This window comes from Pleurodeles waltl, chromosome 6, assembly GCF_031143425.1.
Source record: "Pleurodeles waltl isolate 20211129_DDA chromosome 6, aPleWal1.hap1.20221129, whole genome shotgun sequence".
NCBI lineage: Eukaryota > Metazoa > Chordata > Amphibia > Caudata > Salamandridae > Pleurodeles > Pleurodeles waltl.
The window spans coordinates 1,214,460,775-1,214,485,231 of record NC_090445.1 but is presented as its reverse complement, the minus strand read 5'-3'; the positions used below and the strand labels follow the sequence as shown (position 1 = coordinate 1,214,485,231).

The following is a 24,457-nucleotide window of genomic DNA, read 5'->3' as shown; positions in this document are numbered from 1 at the left end:
CTAAAACAGAGCAAGCTAAGTAGGGTAAAAGTCACTGGGTGACGGGGGTACAAGTCTCCAAGCCAAAGCTAACTCCTGTACCCCATTAAAACAAACTAGGATTCACTACAGTATCTTCTCTCTCTCCCACCGAGATAGCCCATCACATGTACGTCACTCCGAACTAGGGGTCCGCTCATCTCAAACCTAGTCAAAATACAACCGATCCTGCTATGGCACAAGATATGGACGTATGAGTACACCAAGCTGAAACAAGAGATTATAGAGGATTACCTTAGGTCCTCCCAAGTAGGAAGAGTACAATGGTTGGGTTATATAAAAAAAACTTTATGAGCGATCTGGGTCATCAAGATTATTATTACAAACCAGAAACTCTACAAGCTGTTACAAGAAAACACCTGAAAAAAGAGTGTCTTTCACACTTAGAAGAACAAAGTCTATCTGCTGAACTGCTTAAGTGAAGTGTTGTTAAAAATCAGTTGATTTTTAACCTCACTTGGCATGCAGCTATACTTAAAGGAGGCAAGCAATGAACAGCATAGATTTGTTTTAACCAGGTTCAGGCAAGACTTTTTTCACCATTTGGTGAGCTTTCTAACCACAAATGACTGGTCGAGGCCTATTGTTACTGAGCAAAGTACTTTTCATATGGTTTTATTCTGTACACTGTACAACTTGCCAAGAAAGACAATTTTGCTGCCATTATCGATATCTATGGACATGGTACAATGTCGACCAGCTTATGTGTTCTTACAGTCCCTGCCAACCAAATACATTTGCAACATCATGGCTACATGTTTATGGGCTATTCTTAGACAAAGGAAACTAATACATTTTATGAATGATTGAGAGGTAGATTTTATATTTATAGCCATATGAGACCTGTTGATTTTAAATATTTTACTATTGTCTTTCCTTTCTGGGTAGTATATGTTTTCGCGTCTACCCTCTGATGTTTTTAGTCCTTTTATATGTGCTTATGACTTTTAGCTACACTATTAAAAAATGTTATATTAGAGGATCACATTTGTATTGTTTTGCATATTATGTTTTGATTTCATAATTGTACATAACTGTTTTTAAGGTGTCGCTTATATGGTTTTTGAAAAACCAAAATAAAGCTTGATTTGATGTGATTTGAGTCATTTACTAAATTTTGAACTGCATTCTAGGACTTATTATTTTGAACATTACAAGCACAACAAATAATGGAGAGAAAACAGAAATACTGATTGTTGGGACAGGAATGTCCTCTGCATGTTAACACAGATGAGCATCCACCCTGTTGCTTGAAATCTGATATTCTGATACTTTAGGTCTAGCGTGCAGGACAATCATGTGGGTATGCTATAGCTTAGGCAATTTTCTAAGTTGTAAAACGCGGAGCCTGGCCGTGTAGTGTGAAGGAGCACACTCAGTGCTCCTTCCAGCTGACACAAGACACTATTTGTGTTATGGGACACATATATTAAGCAGTCATAGAGGCATACTGAACATAGGAAGAGTGTGGTGACTACCAGCCTCACCCAAGTAAAGGTCTGCTTGAATGTAATGCTCAGACCTTGTGTTGACACCCAGAGTTAATGTGAATGTGTTGTTTATGTGAGATGAGATGTTGTTTGTATCCCTTTATTAGTGATCTGGGTTGGTGTGGATTAAAACGTATGTCGAAGATGGTTTAGGATATAATGGTCCTATGACCCTAAGGTGACCGTCAACATGTTTCAGCCCCTTTTCTATGGCCTCTCAGGTCCAGGGCCTTTGTTAGGATGTTCACGGTCGAGCCGAACCAGTCTTTTAGGGAGCAAGATGAGACCCCTATGATGAAGCATGCCATTACTAGAGTGGGCGAGGGGCTTCTTAAAAAAGAAAACAATGTATTTTTCTTTATTGACCTGGCATTCACAGGGATAGGACTTTCTCAAGACAGGCAAGGGATACCCAAGGTTTGACTTTGTATTGTAACATTAGGGAGAGTGTATCCCTTCGGTCAATTCACTAAACCGCTTCTGTGCCGGGGACGTAAGGGTTACGTTTGCCGGCACAGTGCTCCTGTGCCGAGGATGTAACCAATACGTCCTCTAGCACATGAGCTCTGAGGGAGCGCTAGCGCTCCCTTTGTGGGCTTCCCTCCCACCCCCCCGCCCCCAAGGAAGGGATGGAAGGGGAAGCTCTTCCCCTTCCTCCCCCAACCCACCCTCCCAATGACGTCAGCACGCGATCGCGCACGGACATCATTAAAGGGTGCCGGTCCTGCTGGAAGCCATTTGCTTCCAGCACGAACACAGAGAAACAGGTACGTTTCTCCTCCAGCGGGTGGGGGATTTCACACAAAGAGGCATCAGGGGAAAGGAAAGGGTTTTCTTTTCCCCCCGATGTCTCTTTGAGCATTCCTTGATGCAATACGGCAGCAGGAATGCCCACAAGAGACATCAGGGATTTTCTTTTTTTTCTTTTCCTGTGCTGTGTGTTTGTCGGGGAGCAGCCCCTTAGGCAAGGATCGCTCCCCTTTGGGGGCATATATTTTATGGCCATTTCTGCCCCCCTTGGGGACAGATCGGCCTATTATTTTTAGGCTGATCTGCCCCCAAGGGGGGCAGAAACCACTGGAACCCCATGGATGTTTTCTATTTGTTTATTTCTGTGGGGGGCGCCCCCTTGTGCAAGGGTCGCCCCTCCCAAGGGGGGCATACAACTGTTGGCCATTTCTGCCCCCCTTGGGGGCAGATCAGCATATCTTTTTAGGCCCAACTGCCCCTAAGGGGGGCAGAAGCCACGAAGGCATGAGGAATAATGTGTGTGTGTGGTTATAGGATGGGGGGGGGGTAACGGCCCCTTGGGCAAGGGTCACTCCCCTGAGGGGGACATATTTTAGCGGCCTATTATTTTTAGGCTGATCTGCCCCAATGGGGGGCAGAAACCACTGGAAGCCAGGGATTTTGTGTATTTATGTTGGGGGGGCTCTTGAGCATGGGTTGCCACCCCCCCCACTCCCCCCCCCCAAGGGGTGTATAGAACTGTTGGCCATTTCTTCCCCCCTTCGGGACAGAAGCCACTTAGGCACCAGGGATAATGTGTGTGTGTATTTGTTTGGGGGGGGGGGGGGCGGCCCCTTGGGCAAGGGTCACTCCCCTTAGGGAGGCATATTATTTATGGCCATTTCTGCCCCCCCTTGGGGGCAGAAGCCACTTAGGCACCAGGGATAATGTATGTGTGTTTATTGGATGGGGGGGCGGCCCCTTGGGCAAGGATCGCTCCCCTTAGAGAGGCATATTATTTATTGCCATTTCTGCCCCCTTTGGGGGCAGAGCGGCCTATTATTTTTAGGTTGCTCACTGGAATGCCAGGGATTTTTTTTATTTGTGTATTTCTGTGGGGGAGCGCCCCCATGGGCAATGGTTGCCCTTCCCCCCAAGGGGGGCATAGAACTGTTGCCCATTTCCGCCCCCCTTGGGGGGATGATCGGCCGATTTGCTTTTTTATGTCCATCGCCCCCAAGGAGGGCAGAAGCCACTCAGGCACCAGGGATAGTGCATGTGTGTGTGTGTGTGTTTTTTTGTTGTTTGAGCAGTGGCCCCTTGGGCAAGGGTTGCTTCCCATGGGGACACACTACTAAAGGTATTTTCTGCCCCCTTTGGGGGAGATAGGCCTATTTTTAATAGGCCCATCTGCCCCTATGGGGGGACACAATCAACTTAGGCACCAATTTCTAAATGCTTGATGGTGGGGTGTTTGTCAACTGGCGAAGTATTTGCATTTGTGTTTTTTCTCCTTTTTGTTCTAGTTCAAAGCTTTTACTTTTTTTTTGCTGTGGCTCCTTGTGGTTTTGGCGGTGGTTGACCTGTGGTTTGCATAGTTGTATGTTTTATGTAGGTAAAAACAATTTACTCCAAGGGAGTATTGTTGCCATGCATGAATGACATGTTTGTAGGTGGTGTACTAAATGCAGGATTGTGTGTGAAATTGTCCTTAGATTTGTGCACAATGATATTTGTGTTGTCTTATTTCTATGTTGCTTTTCTTTCTTTCTTTTTGTGGGATATCATTGGTGATTGCTGTGTCTGTGCAGAGTAGTTGCTGGTGAGTAGGTTTTTCCCGCAAGTGAGCAGTAGCGTTTTTCAGTACATAACTCTTTGTATAACGCCACACTTTGTTTATTACTAATCTTACACAGTGCTGGTTGTTGGTGGTGCATTTGTCCAGTTACTTTTCGTAGGAAGGATCATGGCTAGCCGCAGGATGACCGCTCAGCAGGTGGTTGGTATGCTTTTTGAGTCATTGTCTGATCATGATTATGAGACAGACTCTGCATCTGAGGCAGAGGAGGAAGTGAGAGATTCTGGCAGTAAAGTTTCTGTCGGAGAGCAATCTTCTGATGAGGAAGCCACTCTCAATACAGATGAAGGGCCTGTTTTAGAGGAGGACAATGATGTGCCATTAATGCAGCAACCTGGGGCTGAAAGGTTTCCCGTTGGAAGACCTGAACTCTGGGTTGCCCCAAACATGGAGGAGCCAGAGTTGTCTGCCTTTACTGGTCTCCCGGGGTGTAGAGTCAATACGGAGAACTTTTTGCCTGTCAATTTCTTTGAGTTATTTATGGATGATGTGTTTTTGGAAGAGACTGTTGAGCAGACTAATTTGTATGCGGAGCAGTATTTGAGGGACAACGCTGCTAGACTTAGGCTACACTCTATAGCTACCCAGTGGATTCCCACAAATCTGCAGGAGATGAAAATGTTTTTGGGTTTGACTCTTTTGATGGGGTTGATAAGGAAACAGTCACTGGCTTCTTATTGGTCTACTAGTCACTTGATGGCAACGGCTATATTTCCTGAGACCATGAGTCGTAATCGGTATTGGCTTCTTCTTAGGACGCTGCATTTTGATGACAATGCTTTAGCCTTGCCACTAGTTCACCCTGATTCTGACCGTCTTTTTAACATTAGGCCTGTCCTTGATGATTTTGTAGATCGGTTTTCAGAGGTCTATGTTCCAGGCAAAGAAATAGCTGTGGACGAGTCTTTGGTAATCTTCAAGGGTTGTTTGGTTTTTAGGCAGTACATTCCTAGCAAGAGGGCACGATATGGAATTAAATTGTATATGCTGTGTGAAAGTAGTACAGGATATGTGTGTGTATAATTTCCGGGTCTACACTGGTAGAGATTCCAGTATTGAACCCCCCCGGGGGTCCACCCACTTTTGGAGTTACTGAGAAATTTGTATGGGAACTTGGTAGGCGACTGTTTAACAGAGGTCACCATTTGTATGTGGATAACTCCTACACTGGAGTGCAGTTGTTCAAGGAATTGTTTAGAGTGGACACTGTTACTTGTGGCACAATTTTGTGTAACCGGAAAGGCTAGCCAAGGGAGCTTGTCTGTAAAAAAACTTGACAGTGCAGTGCCTTGCGGAATGATGAGCTGCTAGCTTTGAAATTTTCAGACAGGAGGGATGTCTACATGCTAAGTACCATCCATGGTGAGAGTCCTTTCCCCGTGACTGTTGGGGCCAGGTTGCTTAAGTGCGCAAACCTGTGTGCATATTAGATTATAATAAGCACACGGGAGGTGTAGATTGAGTTGATCAGAGGTTGGAACCTTATACTGCTATTCGTAAGTCTTATGTTTGGTATAAGAAGTTAGCAATTCACCTGTTCCACTTGGCAACTTTTAATGCTTTTATTGTGTTCAAGGATAGGTCTCCAGAGTCAAAGATGACATTTGTGAAATTTCAGGAGTCAGTGATAGAGAGCCTTATTGTGGTGGAACAGGCAAGAGTTCTTAGAGAAGCAGTGGTGGAGGATGTGACTAGATTGAAAGATCGCCACTTTACTGAGCACATTCCTCCCACGCCTTAAAAAAGACTTTCCAGCTAAGAAATTAAGAGTCTGTGCTCGAAGAGGTATCCGGAGGGAGACTCAAATGTACTGCCCAGATTGTCCTTCAAAACCTGGGCTGTGTGTGGGTAGCTGTTTTAGGAATTACCACACCCAGAAGAATTACAGGGAACTACCATGAGTGTAAACTGCCTGCTTTATATATTCATGTGTCCAGTTTCATGGTTGGAATTTCTGTCATGTACTTAGTTAGAGCTTTTGTGTTTGTAGTTTTGTAGCTATTTCTAATTAGTGGTTTCTTTGTTTAAAATAAAATAAAAAAAAATACCCTTGTGTGTGGCTGGCGGTGTAAATATTGACTTGCTGTTGGCTACTGCAACACAATGCCAGCCAAAAGCCAGTCCACACACTCCCATCAGCTGGTGTGACTGCTGTATGTAAGTGATGGGCCCTTGAGTGGCACTGTCTGTCAATGCAAGTGTTGTAATGTGCTGGGCCCGTGGCTGGCGGCGTGAATGGTCTTGTACATGTTGTGTGTGAATGGATTGTAAAGCGGTTGGTGCCTTGTCGTGGCTTTGCAGCTCACGAGCTGCGAGTCATTGGTTCAGTTTTTTTGGACTTTCAGTTATTAACAGTGCATTTTATTTTGGGGAAATCTCTTGTTAATAAAATTTGATCTACTGAACCATCACTCACCCTCGAGCCAAATCAAACTAGTATGTGTGGTAAAAATGACAAAACCTGCTCCGCTGTAATCAGGCGTCACAGCACACCTGTGACACGCTAGATGTCTCGGGTGGGATCCAGATGATGAAGCATGCCACCAACTTGGTTGGTGGGTGAGGGGTCTTTTTAACATAACCTAAGTGTGTTTCCTTTCACAATTTTAGTATTTGGAACATCACAGAAGTACGTGGACACATCAAAATGATCTATTGCAAAACTACCTGTGTTTCGGGGGGGGAGGGGAGGGAAGGAAGGGTGCACCTATGTTTTTGGTTAAAAATAGACACACCAAGGAGTCGTGGCTTGCCTGGATCCCCCAAAATTTACTTACCCAGACTTCTAGGCAAACCTCAAAATTTGCTTAAAAAAGCATATTTTCCTCACTTTTCTTTGTAGGATCACCGCTGCAGCACAAATTTCCTATCACCCAGCATTCCCCTCAGTCTCTCAAGTATAATGATACCACACTTGTGTGGGTCCCCAAAGCAGAGTCAGCCTAAAAGATGTATAAAAGAAAAATATGTGCTTATCAAATCACTGTGCTATCTCCTCAATCTCTACAGGGTTTTGGAATTTTTCTGTTGCAGGCACCTCAGCCATCCACACAAGTGAGGTATCATTTTTATCGGGAGACTTTGGGGAACGCTGGATGGAAGGAAATTTGTAGCTCCTCTCAGATTTCAGAACTTTCTGTCACCGAAATGAGAGGAAAAAGTGTTTTTGTGGCCACATTTTAAGGTTTGCAAAGGATTCTGGGTAACAGAACCTAGTCAGAGCCTGACAAGTCACCCCATCTTGGATTCCCCTAGGTGTCTAGTTTCAAAAAATTTGCAGGTTTGCTAGGTTTCGCTAGGTGCCGGCTGAGCTAGAGGCCAAAATCAACAGCAAGGCACTTTGCAAAAAAAAAAAACAGCTCTGATTTCTTTGGGAAAATGTGATGTGTCCACGTTGTGTTTTGGGGCATTTCCTGTTGCGGGCACTAGGCCTAATCACACAAGTGAGGTACCATTTTTATCGGGAGACTTGGGGGAACGCTAGGTGGAAGGAAATTTGAGGCTCCTTTCAGATTCCTGAACTTTCTGTCACTGAAATGCGAGGAAAAAGTGTTTTTTTGGCCACATTGTGAGGTTTGCAAAGGATTCTGGGTATCAGAACCGGGTCAAAAACCCACACGTTACCCCATCTTGGATTCCCCTAGATGTCTTGTTTTAAAAAATGCGCAGGTTTGGTAGGTTCCCCTAGGTGCCGGCTGAGCTAGAGGCTAAAATCTACAGGTAAGCACTTTGCAAAAAAAATGTCAGATTTCAATGTAAAAATGTGATGTGTCAATGTTGTGTTTCCTGTCGCAAGCATTAGGCCTACCCACGCAAGTGAGGTACCATTTGTATCGGGCGACTTGAGGGAACACAAAATAGCAAAACAAGTGTTATTGCCCCTTGTCTTTCTCTAAATTTTGTCCTTCCAAATGTAAGACAGTGTGTAAAAAAGACATCTATTTGAGAAGTGCCCTGTAATTCAGTTAGTATGGGCACCCTGGAATTCAGAGATGTGCAAATAACCACTGCTTCTCAAGATCTTATCTTGTGCCCATTTTGGAAATACAAAGGTTTTCTTGATACCTATTTTTCACTTTTTATATTTCAGCAAACTAATTGCTGTATACCTGGTATAGATTGAAAACCCATTGCAATGTGCAGCTCATTTATTGTCTCTGGGTACCTAGGGTTCTTGATGAACCTACTAGCCCTAATACCCCGCAACCAGAAGAGTCCGGCAGACGTAACAATATATTGCTTTCAAAAATCTGACATTGCAGGAAAAAGTTAGAGTAAAACGTGGAGAAAAATGGCTGTTTTTTTGCCGCAATTTCAATATTAATTTTTTTCAGCTGTTATTTTCTGTAGGAAACACTTGTAGGATCTACACAAATGACCCATTGCTGAATTCAGAATGTTGTCTACTTTTCGGAAATGCTTAGCTTTCTGGGATCCAGCATTGGTTTCACACCCATTTCTGTCACTAACTGGAAGGAGGCTGAAAGCACAAAAAATAGTAAAAATGGAGTATGTCCCAGTAAAATGTCAAAATTGTGTTTTCAAATTCAAGTCTGCCTGTTCCTGAAAGCTGGGAAGATTGTGATTGTAGCACCGCAAACCCTTTGCTGATGCCATTTTCAGGGGGAAAACCACAAGCCTTCTTCTGCAGCCCTTTTTTTCCTTTTTTTTAAAAAAAAAAACATAGAACTTTTCGCTGTATTTTGGCTCGTTTCTTGGTCTCCTTCAGGGCAACCCACAAAGTCTGGGTACCTCTAGAATCCCTAGGATGTTGGGGGGAAAAAAGGACGCAGATTTGGCATGAGTAGTTTATGTGGAGAAAAGGTTATGTGGCCTAAGCCACAAATAGCCCAAAAAAGGCTTGGCACATTGAGGGGAAAAAGCCTGGCAGCGAAGGGGTTAAAGGTCTCCCACTACCTCCCTGTAGTGGGGTTCCTTTGAGCCCCTTAACTACGGATTTTATGAACCATTAATACTACATATGCAATACTTTGTATCCTCATTTTAAAGTAGATTTTTTCATGTAGAGTTTACAAGTCCAACTTTGTTAGTACCCTGTTTTACAGAAATGTATTATGGACAACAGAATGATCTAATACTTTTGTGGGTAACAACATCCCATCCAGATGTGTAAAACTGAAAAGACCAAGTTAATTGTAGACTAGCATTATACTTACAGCATCATTACTTTTCTGGAAGATTTCATGTGCAAGCAGTTTTAATGGACCACAATATACTCCTGATTTTGCTGCCAAATACCTTTTTATGGCATGGTAGGTTTTTCCACTGTTTGTAGGTCCAGCATGAAATACAATTTTTCGTTGAATACCTCTAGCTTCAGCATACCTAAACGATAACAATAATAAAATAAAGTCAAAGGTAGTTACAGTTAAAGAGTGGTCTCTTCCAATGCTCTAGTTTGTGGTGTACCACACACTAAAAGTCAGACAACATAAAAAAAAGAAAGAGAAAAACATAGAAAAAACAAATCTTCTAGACTGTCATTCACCAATGACAAATGGTCCATACAAACCACGCAGGATACATCCCAAACAAGCACTGGCAAAACCAGTAGGTCTCACCTATGGTCGAGCTATTGGCTTTGTCAATCGAGTGTAGGTGGTGAACAGGAGGGTGGGTGGGGATGGATTACAAGACTGATAAGGTAAGCGCTGGCGGCTTCATAGCGTTTTCTTTTTTCCTTTTGTTTGTTGGGACGGAGGTAGAAGAAACAGGGACACAGGTGGGAGGGAAGAAAAGAAACAGGGGTGAAAAGGGAGAGAAGAAATGGGGAGAAGGGTTGGGAGGAGTGAATACCAGGGACGGGGTGGCAGATGGGAAAAGAAGAAAGAGGAATGGAGCAGGAGGGGGTGGATTTAAATGCAAGCGTCCAGGTGCAAAAAAATAATTAATACCAGCAATGTAAACATGTTTATCTGAATCTGATATCTGCAAGAAAGCCAAAGGAGAGGATGTGGCATAACAGCCAAAGCTGACGACTTTGGAGCTGGGGAAACAGGATTTTAGTGTCGGCACTGGCTCAATATCCTTCATCCTTTGCCCTCAGTCCTGACTTGCAGTTATCTCATTCCTATGCTCCTTTTGTTTATTTTGGCATAGGTTATTGATTCAATTGATTCAAACATCCACTAACTTCCCCCGGCTCAGGACATCAAAGCGATGTGCCGCTCCTGGCCAGTCAACTCTCATAAGCCCGTGGAAAGCCCAGGCCTGTGACCTGACTCTTTGGCACAGGTCCAGCAATACAGCCCATCAAAGATTAGATGACCCTGTCTAAATAAAACAACATACTGCCTGGAGGATGACAGCCTGTTGGTAACCCAAAGGGGTGCAAATTGATAAAAGTCACCTTTATATATAACTCAGGTTTGTTCTTGATCTCTTGTTATAAATGACTTTCCATCATGGCAGACAGTTATCTGTTTTCTTCTCCTCTCTTTTCAAACACATCACACTGTAAATTATCCTTCTACGAAGAAAAGTTTATTACAAAAAAAAAAAGGTAATTAAAAGGCTCTCCTTCAAGGGTGATGGAAGTGATGCAGTGCTGTGTTGCTGACTATTGGGGGGGGGGGGGGGGGGAGAATAACGCTGCTGGTGCAGGGATCCCTACGGTGGGAAACCAGTTAACCTCTTAGCTGCTGGACCTCCCCCCCACCCCCAAAAGTGCTGAGCCCTTTTTTGGCTATTTGGGGTAGTTCGCGCTTAGGCCTTCATAACTTTTTGTCCACATAAGCTATCCATGCCAAATTTGCGTCCTTTTTTCCCCAACATCCTAGGGATTCTAATGGTACCCAGAGTTTGAGGTTTCCCCTGGAGGAGACCAAGAAATTAGCCAAAATACAGTGAAAATGTCGTTTTAAAAAAATAAAATGGGAAAAAAGGGCTGCCGGAGAAGGCTTGTGGTTTTTTCCCTGAAAATGGCATCAACAAAGGGTTTCTGGTGCTAAAATCACCATCTTCCCACCTTTCAGGAACGGGCAGACTTGAATCAGAAAACCACATTTTTCAACACAATTTTTGCATTTTACTGGGACATACCACATTTTTACAATTTTTGGAGCTTTCAGCCTCCTTCCAGTTAGTGACAAGAATGGGTGTGAAACCAATGCTGGATCCCGGAAAGCTAAACATTTCTTAAAAGTAGACAAAATTCTGAATTCAGCAAGGGGTCATTTGTGTAGATCCTACAAGGTTTTCGTACAGAAAATAACAGCTGAAATAAAAAAATATTGAAAGTGAGCTGAAAAACCCAGCCATTTTTCTCCACGTTTTACTCTGTAACCTTTTCCTGCCAATGTCGGATTTTTTAAAGCAATATACCGTTACGTATGCTGGACTCTTCCGGTTGAGAGGATATATAGGGCTTGTAGGTTCATCAAGATCCCTACGTACCCAGAGCCAATAAATGAGGTGTACCTTGCAATGGGTTTTCATTCTATACCGAGTATACAGCAATTCATTTGCTGAAATATAAAGAGTGAAAAATAGGTATCAAGAAAAACTTTGTACTTCCAAAATTGGCATAAGATAAGGTGTTGAGAAGCAGTGGTTATTTGCACATCTCTGAATTCCGGGGTGCCCATACTAGCATGTGAATTACAGGCCATTTCTCAAATAGACGTCTTTTTTACACACTGTCTTACATTTGGAAGGAAAAAATGTAGAAAAAGACAAGGGGCAATAACACTTGTTCGTCTATTCTGTGTTTCCCCCAAGTCTCCCAATAAAAATTGTACCTCACTTGCGTGGGTTGGCCTAATGCTCACGACAGGAAACGCAACATGGACACATCACATTTTTACATTGAAATCTGATGTGTTTTTTGCAAAGTGCCTAGCTGTGGATTTTGGTCTCTAGCTCAGCCGGCACCTAGGGAACCCAAGATGGGGCGACTTGTGGGGGCTCTGACCAGGTTCTGTTACCCAGAATCCTTTGCAAACTTCAAAATGTGGCTAAAAAAAAAAAAACACTTTTTCCTCACATTTCGGTGACAGAAAGTTCGGTAATCTGAGAGGAGCCACAAATTTCCTTCCACCCAGCGTTCCCCTAAGTCCTCACTTGTGTGGGTAGGCCTGGTGCCCGCGACACGAATAGATCACACAACGGTCAATGTTGGTCCTTACATGAGGCAGCTGTTGACCCTGGGGTGATCCATACCTGACCCAGGCACTAGGTGTAGGCACTCAAGTTGGGTAGTGTTTTTATCAGGACAGGTGAGTAATCACTGGGTGGTAGGAATTTTGTGGATCCCAGCATATTCCTGTAGTTTGTGAGACAGAAATGCGAGAAAAATAGAGTTTTTATTCAACATTTCAGCTTTGCAGGGTATTCTGGGTAAGAAAACTTTGGGGAATCCACACAAGTCACACCTCTGTGGACTCCCCCCGAATGTCTAGTTTCCAGAAATGTTTGGGTTTAGTATGTTTGCCGAACCCAGGACCAAAAAAACAGGTGCCTGCCTTTCAAAACCAGTTTGTTTTGTGATAGATAATTTTGATGTATCCACAATACTATTTGGGCGGTGGAATTTGGGGCTGAACTAAATTGGGGAGCTCCCAAGAGAGCACTCTCTCTCTCTCTGCTTGCCGCCGCATTCACCTGCTCTCTAGGTTGGGCTAACCCACTCTTACCCCGGTGCACAGACTGTGCTTGCGAAGGGACAGCAGGACTGTCCTCATCACCTCCCTCATAATTTACTGGAAGAGGAGTTATCGAATGGGACTCCTCAGACTGAAAAATCAGTCCCAGAGTCTGCACCATTGTCCTATCCCTCAGATGCTGTCTCAGTATCTGATGTCTCAGTCTCTGATCCTATGTCAGAGCTGTCCTCTATTACCCGAGTGACGGCAACAGTCATCCATCAAGATGCCATCCCCGCTATTGGCTAAACTGTTGCTCGAAAACACTAGCCTACGTAGACAGTCACAAATTCGATGGTGTGTGTGAGATACGTGCAACAGTAGAGGCCACCTTACCTGCGCTCCTTCCCTCAATCAGCATGTTCTTTCAAGACACTCAAAAAACACCATGTCACATACCATTCGTCACAGTCTTTAGCACCCCCTGCGCCCAGTCCAACAATCATTATTGGTGCTCCCACTCCCTCCTCCTCGGATTCCCTCATTACCACCCAGCAAAAGTGCCCTTCATTTCTCCATAGCCGCCCTCCACCCCGCACATACATTTAACTTGTATTGTAGCGCAGGTAAAGGCTGACTTTACTAATGTACTCAGCTATTTACATAAAATACAGATTTGCTCTTTGCAGTAAGCATATAAACCTTCTGCGCTTCTTTGTGGCACTAAAACTGCCACTAGACAAAAGTCTGATCCTTTTGTAGCAGAAACATAATCACAATACTTACTTGACTTTTTTTATTGCTGCCTAAAAGCTACAGTTGAAATGCGTCAGTTGAAATATCTGCATTGCTTTGAAGACGCAAGCTGCAACTGCACGACAACTGGTGGCAAATATATATATATATATATATATAGATCACTTTTATATGTGGGTCTGGTTTTCCTGGGGGCCGATCGCAGCCCCCAGGGAAACCACAAAAGTGATTTATATACATATATATATATATATATACACACACATATATACATATATATATATATATACATATACACATATATATATATATATATATACACATATATATGCACATCCCGCCATCTAGTGTTGGGCTCGGAGTGTTACAAGTTGTTTTTCTTCCAAGAAGTCTTTTCGAGTCACGAGATCGAGGGACTCTTCCCCTTTCGGCTCCATTGCGCATGGGCGTCCACTCCATCTTAGATTGTTTTCCCCGCAGAGGGTGAGGTAGGAGTTGTGTATTATAGTAATAGTGCCCATGCAATGGAGTAAAAATGTATGTATATTATGTGGTTTAAAGCGATATATTTACAAATTTACAAATGTTCAAGATCAACTTCAAACGGCTACAGACTCCCGGGGAGGCGGGTGGGCGCATGTGAATCTGCAGCGTATCATGCCACGAACAGATGTACACTGGGTAAGTGGCATTTTCCGTTCGATGGCTTGTGTAGCTGCAGATACACATGCTTTGCATAGACTATTAAGCAGTTATCCCCCCAAAAGCGGTGGCTCTGCCTGTAGGAGTTGGAGTTGTTTGAAATAAAGTTCGTAGTACTGCTTGTCCTACTGTGGCTTGTTGTGTTGGTAACCCATCAACACAGTAATGGTTGGTGAACGTATGAGGCGTAGACCATGTGGCAGCCTTACATATTTCAGTCATTGGAATGTTTCCTAGAAAGGCCATGGTAGCACCTTTCTTTCTAGTGGAGTGTGCCTATGGTGTGATAGGCAGTTCTCTTTTTGCTTTGAGATAACAGGTTTGAATGCATTCAACTATCCATCTGGCAATGCCTTGTTTGGATATTGGATTCCCTGTATGAGGATTTTGGAAAGCAACGAATAGTTGTTTTGTTTTTCGAATATGTTTTGTTCTGTCAATGTAGTACATTAATGCTCTTTTGATGTCTAATGTATGTAGTGCTCTTTCAGCTACAGAATCTGGTTCTGGAAAGAACACTGGTAGTTCTACTGTTTGATTTAAGTGGATCGGTGATATGACTTTTGGTAAGAACTTAGGATTTGTTTGTAAGACTACTTTATGCTTGTGTATCTGAATAAAGGGTTCTTGTATGGTAAATGCCTGTATTTCACTTACTCTTCTTAGAGATGTGATGGCAATTAGAAATGCTACTTTCCATGTTAAATGTGCTTGGGTTCAAACGGTGGACCCATGAGCCGTGTTAAAACAATGTTGAGGTTCCACGAAGGAACTGGTGGTGTTCTTGGTAGGATAATTCTTTTTAGGCCCTCCATAAAAGCTTTTATGACTGGGATCCTAAATAGTGAAGTTGAGTGCGTAATTTGCAGATAAGCTGAAATTGCGGTGAGATTTATTTTAATGGATGAAAAAGCTAGCTTTGACTTTTGTAAGTGCAGTAGGTAGCTGACGAGGTCTTTAGCAGAGGCGTGTAAGGGTTGAATTTGCTTATTATGGCAGTAATAAACCAATTGTTTCCACTTATTTGCATAGCAATATCTTGTGGTCGGTTTTCTAGCTTTTTTTATGACCTCCATACATTCCTGTGTAAGGTCTAGATGTCCGAATTCTAAGACTTCAGGAGCCAAATTGCTAGATTCAGCGTTGCTGGATTTGGGTGTCTGATCTGTTGTTTGTGTTGAGTTAACAGATCTGGTCTGTTCGGTAGTTTGACATGAGGCACTACTGAAAGGTCTAGTAGTGTTGTGTACCAAGGTTGTCTTGCCCAAGTTGGTGCTATTAGTATGAGTTTGAGTTTGTTTTGACTCAATTTGTTTACTAGATATGGAAGGAGTGGGAGAGGGGGAAAAGCGTATGCAAATATCCCTGACCAACTCATCCATAATGCATTGCCCTGAGACTGATCCTGTGGGTACCTGGATGCGAAGTTTTGGCATTTTGCGTTTTCCTTTGTTGCAAATAGGTCTATTTGTGGTGTTCCCCATCTTTGGAAGTAAGTGTTTAGTATTTGGGGTTGAATCTCCCATTCGTGGATCTGTTAGTGATCCCGAGAGAGATTGTCTGCTAGCTGGTTTTGAATTCCAGGAATGAACTGCGCTATTAGGCGAATGTGGTTGTGAATCGTCCAATGCCATATTTTCTGTGCCAGGAGACACAACTGTGTTGAGTGTATTCCTCCCTGTTTGTTCAGATAATACATCGTTGTCATGTTGTCTGTTTTGACAAGAATGTGTTTGTGGATTATTATAGGTTGAAATGCTTTCAGCGCTAGAAATACTGCCAGTGGTTCTAAGTAATTTATGTGAAACTGTCTCTGTTGAGTGTCCCATTGTCCTTGGATGCTGTGTTGGTTGAGAGGTGCTCCCCACCCTATCATGGAGGCATCCGTTGTTATTACGTATTGAGGCACTGGGTCTTGAAAAGGCCGCCCTTTGTTTAAATTTATAGTTTTCCACCATTGAAGCGAGGTGTATGTTTGGCGGTCTATCAACACTAGATCTTGAAGTTGACCCCGTGCCTGTGACCATTGTGATGCTAGGCACTGTTGTAAGGGCCACATGTGCAATATTGCGTTTGGGACAATGGCTATGCATGAGGACATCATGCCTAGTAGTTTCATCACTATTTTGACTTGTATCTTTTGTTTTGGGTGCATGGCCTGTATTACACTGTGAAATGCCTGTACCCTTTGTGGACTTGGAGTGGCAATCCCTTTTGTTGTGTTGATTGTCGCTCCTAAGTATTGTTGTATTTGACACGGCTGAAGGTGTGACTTGTTGTAGTTGAGTGAGAAACCTAGTTTGTAAAGGGTTTCTATGACATACTTTGTGTGTTGTGAGCACTGTTCCTGTGTATTGGTTTTTATTAACCAATCGTCTAGGTACGGGAACACACGTACTTGCTGTCTTCTGATATGAACAGCCACTACTGCCAGGCATTTTGTAAAAACTCTTGGCGCAGTTGTTATCCTGAATGGCAACACTTTGAATTGGTAATGTACCCATTGGAATACAAACCTTAAGTACTTTCTGTGTGAAGGATGTATCGATATATGGAAGTACGCATCCTTTAGGTCTAGTGTTGTCATGTAGTCTTGTTGTTTGAGCAATGGGATTAAGTCCTGTAATGTCACCATGTGAAAGTGATCTGATTTGATGTAGGTATTTAATGTTCTGAGATCTAATATAGGTCTTAGAGTCTTGTCCTTTTTGGGTATGAGAAAGTACAGTGAGTAAACTCCTCTTCCTCTCTGATGAATTGGTACTAACTCTATTGCATCCTTTTGCAACAACGCTTGGACCTCCAGATGTAGAAGATCCATGTGTTGTTTTGACATGTTGTGTGTTTTCGGTGGGACATTTGGAGGGAATTCTAGAAATTCTATGCAATAACCATGCTGGATAATGGCTAGGACCCACGTGTCTGTTGTTATGTCCTACCAGTTTTTGTAGAACTTGGTTAATCTCCCCCCCACTGGTGTTATGTGTTGAGGATTTGTGACATGGAAGTCACTGTTTATTTTGTGGAGTTTTGGGACTTTGGAACTTCCCTCTACTCTTTGGGAACTGTCCCCCTCTATATTGTCCCCGAAAACTTCCCAGCTGGTATTGGCTCTGATAAGTGGGCCTTGTTTGTGAGGTTGTGGGTTCTGTGCTTTGTCCTCGAAACCCCCCTCGAAACTGTGATTTCCGAAATGTGCCTCTGCTCTGTGGGGAGTAGAGTGCGCCCATGGCTTTGGCCATATCAGTGTCTTTTTAAAGTTTTTCGATAGCAGTGTCCACCTCCGGCCCAAACAACTGCTGTCCGTTAAATGGCATATTCAGCACAGCTTGTTGTATTTCCGGCTTGAATCCAGATGTACGCAGCCATGCATGTCTCCGTATTGTTACTGCTGTATTTACAGTCCTAGCAGCTGTGTCTGCTGCATCCATTGCTGACCGTATCTGATTGTTCGAGATACTCTGTCCTTCTTCCACCACTTGTTGTGCTCTTTTATGGAACTCCTTGGGCAAATGTTCTATAAAATTTTGCATTTCGTCCCAATGAGCCCTATCATATCTCGCCAACAAGGCCTGTGAGTTGGCAATGCGCCATTGGTTGGCTGCTTGTGCCGCCACTCTTTTCCCAGCGGCGTCGAACTTACGACTCTCTTTGTCTGGAGGTGGTGCATCTCCTGAGGTGTGTGAGTTCGCCCTCTTGCGTGCTGCACCTACTACCACCGAGTCTGGTGTTAACTGTTGTGTGATATACACAGGGTCTGTTGGTGGCGGTTTATATTTTTTCTCCACCCTTAGAGTTATGGCCCTTCCTTTGACAGGCTCCTCAAACACTTGTTTGGGGTGTTTTAGCATTCCAGGTAGCATGGGGAGGCTCTGGTACTGGCTATGTGTGGACGACAGTGTGATAAATAGAAAGTCGTCTTCAATTGGCTCTGCATGCAGGCTGACATTATGAAACGCCGCTGCTCTTGACACCACCTGTGTGTAGGCGGTAGAGTCCTCAGGTGGTGACGGTCTAACTGGATAACAGTCGGGACTGTTATCTGACACTGGTGCATCATAAAGATCCCACGCGTCTGGATCATCCGGACTCATCCCTGTATGAGTTGGGGACTGCATCATTGGTGGAGTGGCTACCGGTGATGGTTGTGGTGAGCGTTGTGGAGATGGTGGTGGGGTTACTTGTCTTGCCACCTTTGCCTGTGGCTGCTTGTCTTTCTCTTGGAAGGCAAGTTTCCGTTTCATTCGTATTGGAGGGAGAGTATTGATCTTCCCTGTCTCCTTTTGAATGTGGAGCCTTCTTTGTGTGTAATCTGGCTCCACTGTCTCTAGCTCCTGTCCAAATCTATGTGTTTGCATTTGTGAGGACAGGCCTTGTTCCTCTGTGTAGGAACTTGTTTTCGGTTCCGAGGCCAGATGTTTCGGTACCGAAACCTTGTCGGCTGCTTTTTTCGGTTCTGATGATACTTTTTTGCTCCTCGGCGTAGTGATCTCTCGGTGCCGACTTGCTTCGGTGACGCTCTCTCAGTGCTGAGATTGCTCTGACCCGGTGTCTCGGGGTCGAGTCTGCTCTGTGCCGGTATCTCGACCGGAGTCGGATGACTTCGACACATGCATGCCCTTTTTAGGGGACGATGCTCGGTCACCTATTGTTCGGGTTAAGCCATGGCCTGCCGGACAGAGGCGTCCCCTGGGCTTTTGTGGTCTTTGCGTGAGTTTTGTGTATCGACGTCTTTCTCACGGTTTTCGGCGTCTGTTCTGGATCGACCTCTTCCGAGTCCGAATCCTCGATGGAGAAAGCTTCCTCTTCTTCCTCCATGTGTTTTTGTCCTGTCGGCACCGACGCCATCTGTAGTCTTCTCGCTCTTCGGTCCCTTAAGGTCTTCCTGGACCGAAATGCTAGACAGGCCTCACAGGTATCCTCCTTGTGTTCTGGAGACAAACACAAATTACAGACCAGATGCTGATCTGTATAAGGATACTTGTTGTGACATTCGGGGCAGAAGTGGAATGGGGTCCGTTCCATTAGCCTAGAAGACGCACGTGGTCGGGCCGACCAGGCCCCGCCGGGGAATTGAAAACCCCGAAGGGCCGCCGGAGCTCTTCAAAATTTGGTCTCGATCTGTTGTAACTAACCCGATACCGAACGTAAACAATACCGTCGAATTTTCCGAGATTTTCACTAACTTTCCGAACTGCGGAGCGAAAAGGAACACGTCCGAACCCGATGGCGAAAAGAAAACAATCTAAGATGGAGCCGACGCCCATGCACAATGGAGCCGAAAGGGGAGAAGTCCCTCCATCTCGTGACTCGAAAAGACTTCTTCGAAGAAAAACAACTTGTAACACTCCGAGCCCAACACTAGATGTCCAAGCATGTGTATCTGCAGCTACACATGCCATCGTATATATATATACACACACATATATATATATATACATAGATCAATTCTATAGATATATCCATATAGATATATATATATACACACACATATATATTTTTTTTGTAGTTGTATGGTTTCCTTGGGGACCAAAACAACAAAAAAAAGAAATTGCCCCCACAGGGTGTCGCCCTGCCCACGGGCGACCCCCTGACCATTTCTTTTTCTTAAAATAAAATTTAGCCATCGCGCCCCAGGGGACACCTACCTTTTTTTTTTTTTTTTTTTTTTTTTTAAATATGCCCGGGTGGTGGGGGGCGGCCTGTTTTCCGAGGGGGCCGACCCCCCCCAAGTGAAATCCCTGGTGTCTAGTGGTGTTTCCTGGCCCCCGATCGCAGCTGTGCTGCGATCGGGGGCCAGGAAACACTTTCAGGAAGGCCTCGTAAGAAAGGGGAGAGTCTCCCCTTTCTTACGAGGTCTTCCCGAACGTGCTTCCTGCTCCGATGGGGAAATCAACAAAGTGACGTCAGATGTCACAAAGGGGCGGGTGGGGGTCAGGGGGAGACACGGAAAAGATTGTGTGTCTCCCGGGGTTTAAAAAAAATCCTCAGAACCTCCTCCCTGGTGTCGGCCACTGGTCGTGAGCCGCACCAGGGAGGTAGTGCGGGCATCGGCCACACACCCAAGGGGTCCAGGCCCAGGTCGTCATCTGTGTGAGACACGCAAAATGGTTGTGTGCTTTCTCCCAGGGTCTGATGGCAAACAGAGACAAAAATATTTTGTGACTAGGCTGGATGGGAGCATCTGCTGACCTGTGAACTAATCAAGACCTTTTAAAGTGTTTGACTGTGACAACTGTCATTTGACATCTGACATCTGCCTGAAAGTTTTATGGATAAATAGCTCATCTTATTTCAGTGTTTGAAGTGCCAGAAGGCAGAGCTTCCCAGTACAAAAATAAATAACGTTAGCGTGAACATGTTTATCTGCCATCTAAACACCTGCAAGCAAGGGCCCAAAGGCACAATGGCCAAAACTGCTTCTGCGGCTCTGGGCAAATGGCTCAATCTTTGCATGCCTACACAAAATTAATGTGTAAAGGTAACTGACATCTTCAGGTCGAGCTTATGCAATATAAAAGCTGCAACAAAAATAAAAGTTCAATGACGAGACAAAGGCTTCTGGCCTCCTGGCTAATTTATTGAGCTGGGTGAGGGCAGAGCAATGGGAGAGAGAGGGAAACAAGCAACACAGACAACAGGGAGGGAGCAGACGACAAAGCCAGCCACTCAGTAGACTGTCTCAATAAAAAGAAAAAATATCTCCCACAAGCAGTGTAAAAACACAAGTACTCTGGCCATGCAAGAAGAGGAACGTGCCTCCCAGAGCCGACCGACAGGAAGCAGGCTGTTGAGAATGGCTTTGAAGCCAACCAATAATGGGCTGCATTCAATCCCACTGACAGCAAACAACATGTATCGAAGAGACAGCACGTGCACTGTCTAGGAGAGACCTAAAAAGAGATCATCTGCATAAATAGACAGTCAAACTAGAGTATCATCATAGCCACTTACAGAAATGCTTAAGATTATAACAGCCATCCCCTATGCGATGCCATTTTCAGCTGAAAATGGCAACAAAACGGTACCAACCACATAATGGGGATTTTCATAAATGTCATCCAATAACAACAACCCTTAATTGTTTTCAGCATAAGCCACAATTAAATAATACTAAAATTGCCATTGGTAAGACACAAGTGTAAACGTTATTTCGGTTACACAAATATTACCATAAAAGTACAGTTAAAAACACAGAATGAAACAGAGATAATAAAACCATCTTAAAACCACAATGCCATAATAATTATATACAGCAGAAACCGCTTCCAAGTGGGTATAACACGAACTAGATTTCGACCTAATTTAATAAAAATCAATTATTTACATAGGCAGGGAATACACATTACAGTGCCTCATGCTTAATCCTGCAGTGAAGGGTGACTTCCCTGAGGTAAGTTTAATCGAACAATCAGCATTCTATTTACAACTTCGGTCCTTTATGTACCATGCCCAGTTTAAAAATCTTGATGTCGCAAAAACTATCAGTTCACAGGTGCCAAATCTAAGAATACGCAATGCCTCCATATAGGGGTCAACACCCAAATAGCGACAGATCGGGTCAATCCACTTACTGCAAGGCTGGCTATATATATATTGGGCAAAAGAATAAAAAGTGGCCTCTGTTTCCGTTGATGCCGTGCAGAAAGGACATATGCCCCATGTCGCCATCTTTCCTCTTCCATTTTACAGTCAACGAGTTTAGGGGAAGGCAACTGAACCTAAAGCTTGTATACAAAGTTTTAGCTGTGTGGGGAGTAATCATGTCCTATAATATTTCGTATTTTGGCGCACATGTGTGAGACAAAAACGTATTAATCATACCCTCCTGGCATGATTCACGCCAAACCTGTGACAGGATCTGATCTCAGTATAAGCTCAATCTGAGTGCCGATATTTCCTCTCATATTTTTGGGGTCTTCCCACACCAAACAAACTGAGACATAGCTGTCTGACAGCCTTGAGCCAGGCCGTGGAACAGTTTTTATCAAGAGCAATCAGCTCCTTTAGGGCCATTTCATATGATGCCAACTCGGGGACAGTCCACAATCTAATTCAATACTTTAGAACCCTTACTTTAGCAACATGGTGAATATTCTGGATGTGCAGATCCCATCCCACAGGTAGCATAAGGGTACTGTTAAGCAGATTAAATAATGACTTAGAAATCTGTTTTCTATTTGCAACAGTAAAAATTGGCATCACTATATCCCCACAATTCCACCCCATAAAGTGTCCCATCTAGGGCTATTGCTCTATAAACCTAAAGGATGGGTGATAATGTCCTACTGAAAGTATGTCTATACTTTTTTTAATTGGCTGTGGATCTATGCTGCAGCACTGATTTACTCTTTTCCAGTTGGGGTTTACTGGAGAGTTTATCTGAGTATCTCACTCCTAAGTAACCAAAGGTCCTGACTCGATCAATTGCTGTCCTGTCCACCTCCATTTTATTTTTAAATGAGAGGTGGGGGTTTGAGGTCAAAAATCTGTACTTACCTGCATTAATTACAAGGCGTCTCGCAAAACTTTTGAAATTCCCCGAACAAAAGCTGAAGGCCCATATGAGTAAGGGACATACGTAATGTGTAATCGGCAAACATCAGTATCAGAGTATTAAGACACAAGTAAAAATCAAACAATAGATAACAAGCAGCCACAATTAATTATTATATATATGTTAACTAATACCTGACAACAGTCTCAAAATAATAGGTAAAATTAAGATAGGCTCAGACTGTTTGTGGTTGCATCAAACACAGGTTACTCAAATAACGTAAGACCCCACACTATTAGCAAACCATGGAGAATCAACAAAAAATAAACAGTAAAGTGCAAGTTAGCATAACTTCAAGTGGCTAGTAGTTACCTAATTGTATTCAAACGCGCAGACATCAATTTCGGCTACGCACTGATTGTCTGCAAACTTGGACAGATAGGATCTAGTAGGGAAAACAACTAAACAAAATTTAATATATAAAGTGTGACGTGCCTCCTGGACAATTTCATTAAGATAATTTTCCAACTCCCGTGATTGCTTAACAAGGAGGTAGCGAGCAGTCAGGGTGGACAACTGTGCAAATGCCAATCGTGCTTTAAGTGTGAAGTCAAAGAATGCATCCTTAACCCACCTTGAAATTTCAGAATAAATAACTGCTGGCTTTGTCAAAGATCACCATAACCCAATACAGTCAGAATTATTTTAACATAAAATGTCCATGTATTATTTGAAAATTTTGAGGGCTCTGATGCTTCAATCACATCTTGTAGGTAGCATGCCCGATATTTATTACTATTTAGACAAACCCAGTACATAACAGCAGCAAGTCCAAGGTTATCAGAAAAAAGATGTTATCCCAACTCTTAGCACAGTGGGTTAAGAGGCATTCCCGGACTGAGTTTTAACAAGGATTTTCAAAGGTTATTCTCAATATTTTGCAACTGTTTAGTATTGCTGTATCCCCGTAACTCAACGCCATGCACTGCTGAAGCAACAGTTTTCTGCCTATAAACCTGGAGACTACCATTAAGTGTGGCAGACAATTTTACATCCAAGCCACAGGGTGCCCTTCAATGAGCATTTCTAATTAGTGCACCCTGTCACTCAACGTATGGTTAAAAAAGATCCCCCAAATGATCATGGGCCCAAACCGTTTCCAGGAAGGCGTTGCCCAAAAACTGGATGCCTTTTTAGTGGTGAAGAGAAAGGGATAATGTGAAGATCCTTGATTTCGCCAAAGCTTTAGAAGAGACTTGATTCTTTCCTTTTAAGTGCTCGATTAAATAACTGCATCATCTGCAATAAATAGTACAGCTACGTTATCTTTACCCATTTTTGGGCCATCCTTCCCTAGAAACCCTCCAATGCTGTTCAGGAAGAGAGAAAATAGTGGTGGGCAAGGATAAATTCTTGTCGCACCCCAGCAGGGATGTTAAAATCGCTACCTTCTCTATTGGTTCCATAGAGGACACAAGCGTTTGTCTCCTCATGAAAGCTTTTATTAGCTTGTAACAATGGTTTTTCCAACCTCAGGGTTTCTAAAGCTTTCCATAATTTAGATCGGTTTACCAAATGTAATGTCTACAAAGGAAAGGTATAGAAGAGACAAAATTACTTTGCCATATTTTATACAGATCATAAATAGTTTGGTAGCCTGGTTGATGGTACAAATTAGTTTACGGAACCCTGCCAAGGCACCGAGTAATAGTGGTTTTTGACAGCAGCCTATTTAATAAAACCAAGTCAAAGATTTTACAGACGCTACCCAAGAGTGATACTG

The 24,457-nt window shown here is 43.5% G+C and overlaps 1 protein-coding gene across 1 annotated transcript in view; it reads right to left on the bottom strand.

Moving 5' to 3' along the window:
- The window catches only part of SUPV3L1 (Suv3 like RNA helicase), a 1,188,002-nt gene that overhangs the window by 1,024,668 nt on the left and 138,877 nt on the right, over positions 1–24,457 (bottom strand). Inside the window, exon 5 of the mRNA XM_069240523.1 lies at positions 9,294–9,462. Coding sequence (XP_069096624.1) covers positions 9,294–9,462 — 169 coding nt within the window. The remainder of the gene's footprint in view (positions 1–9,293; positions 9,463–24,457) is intronic.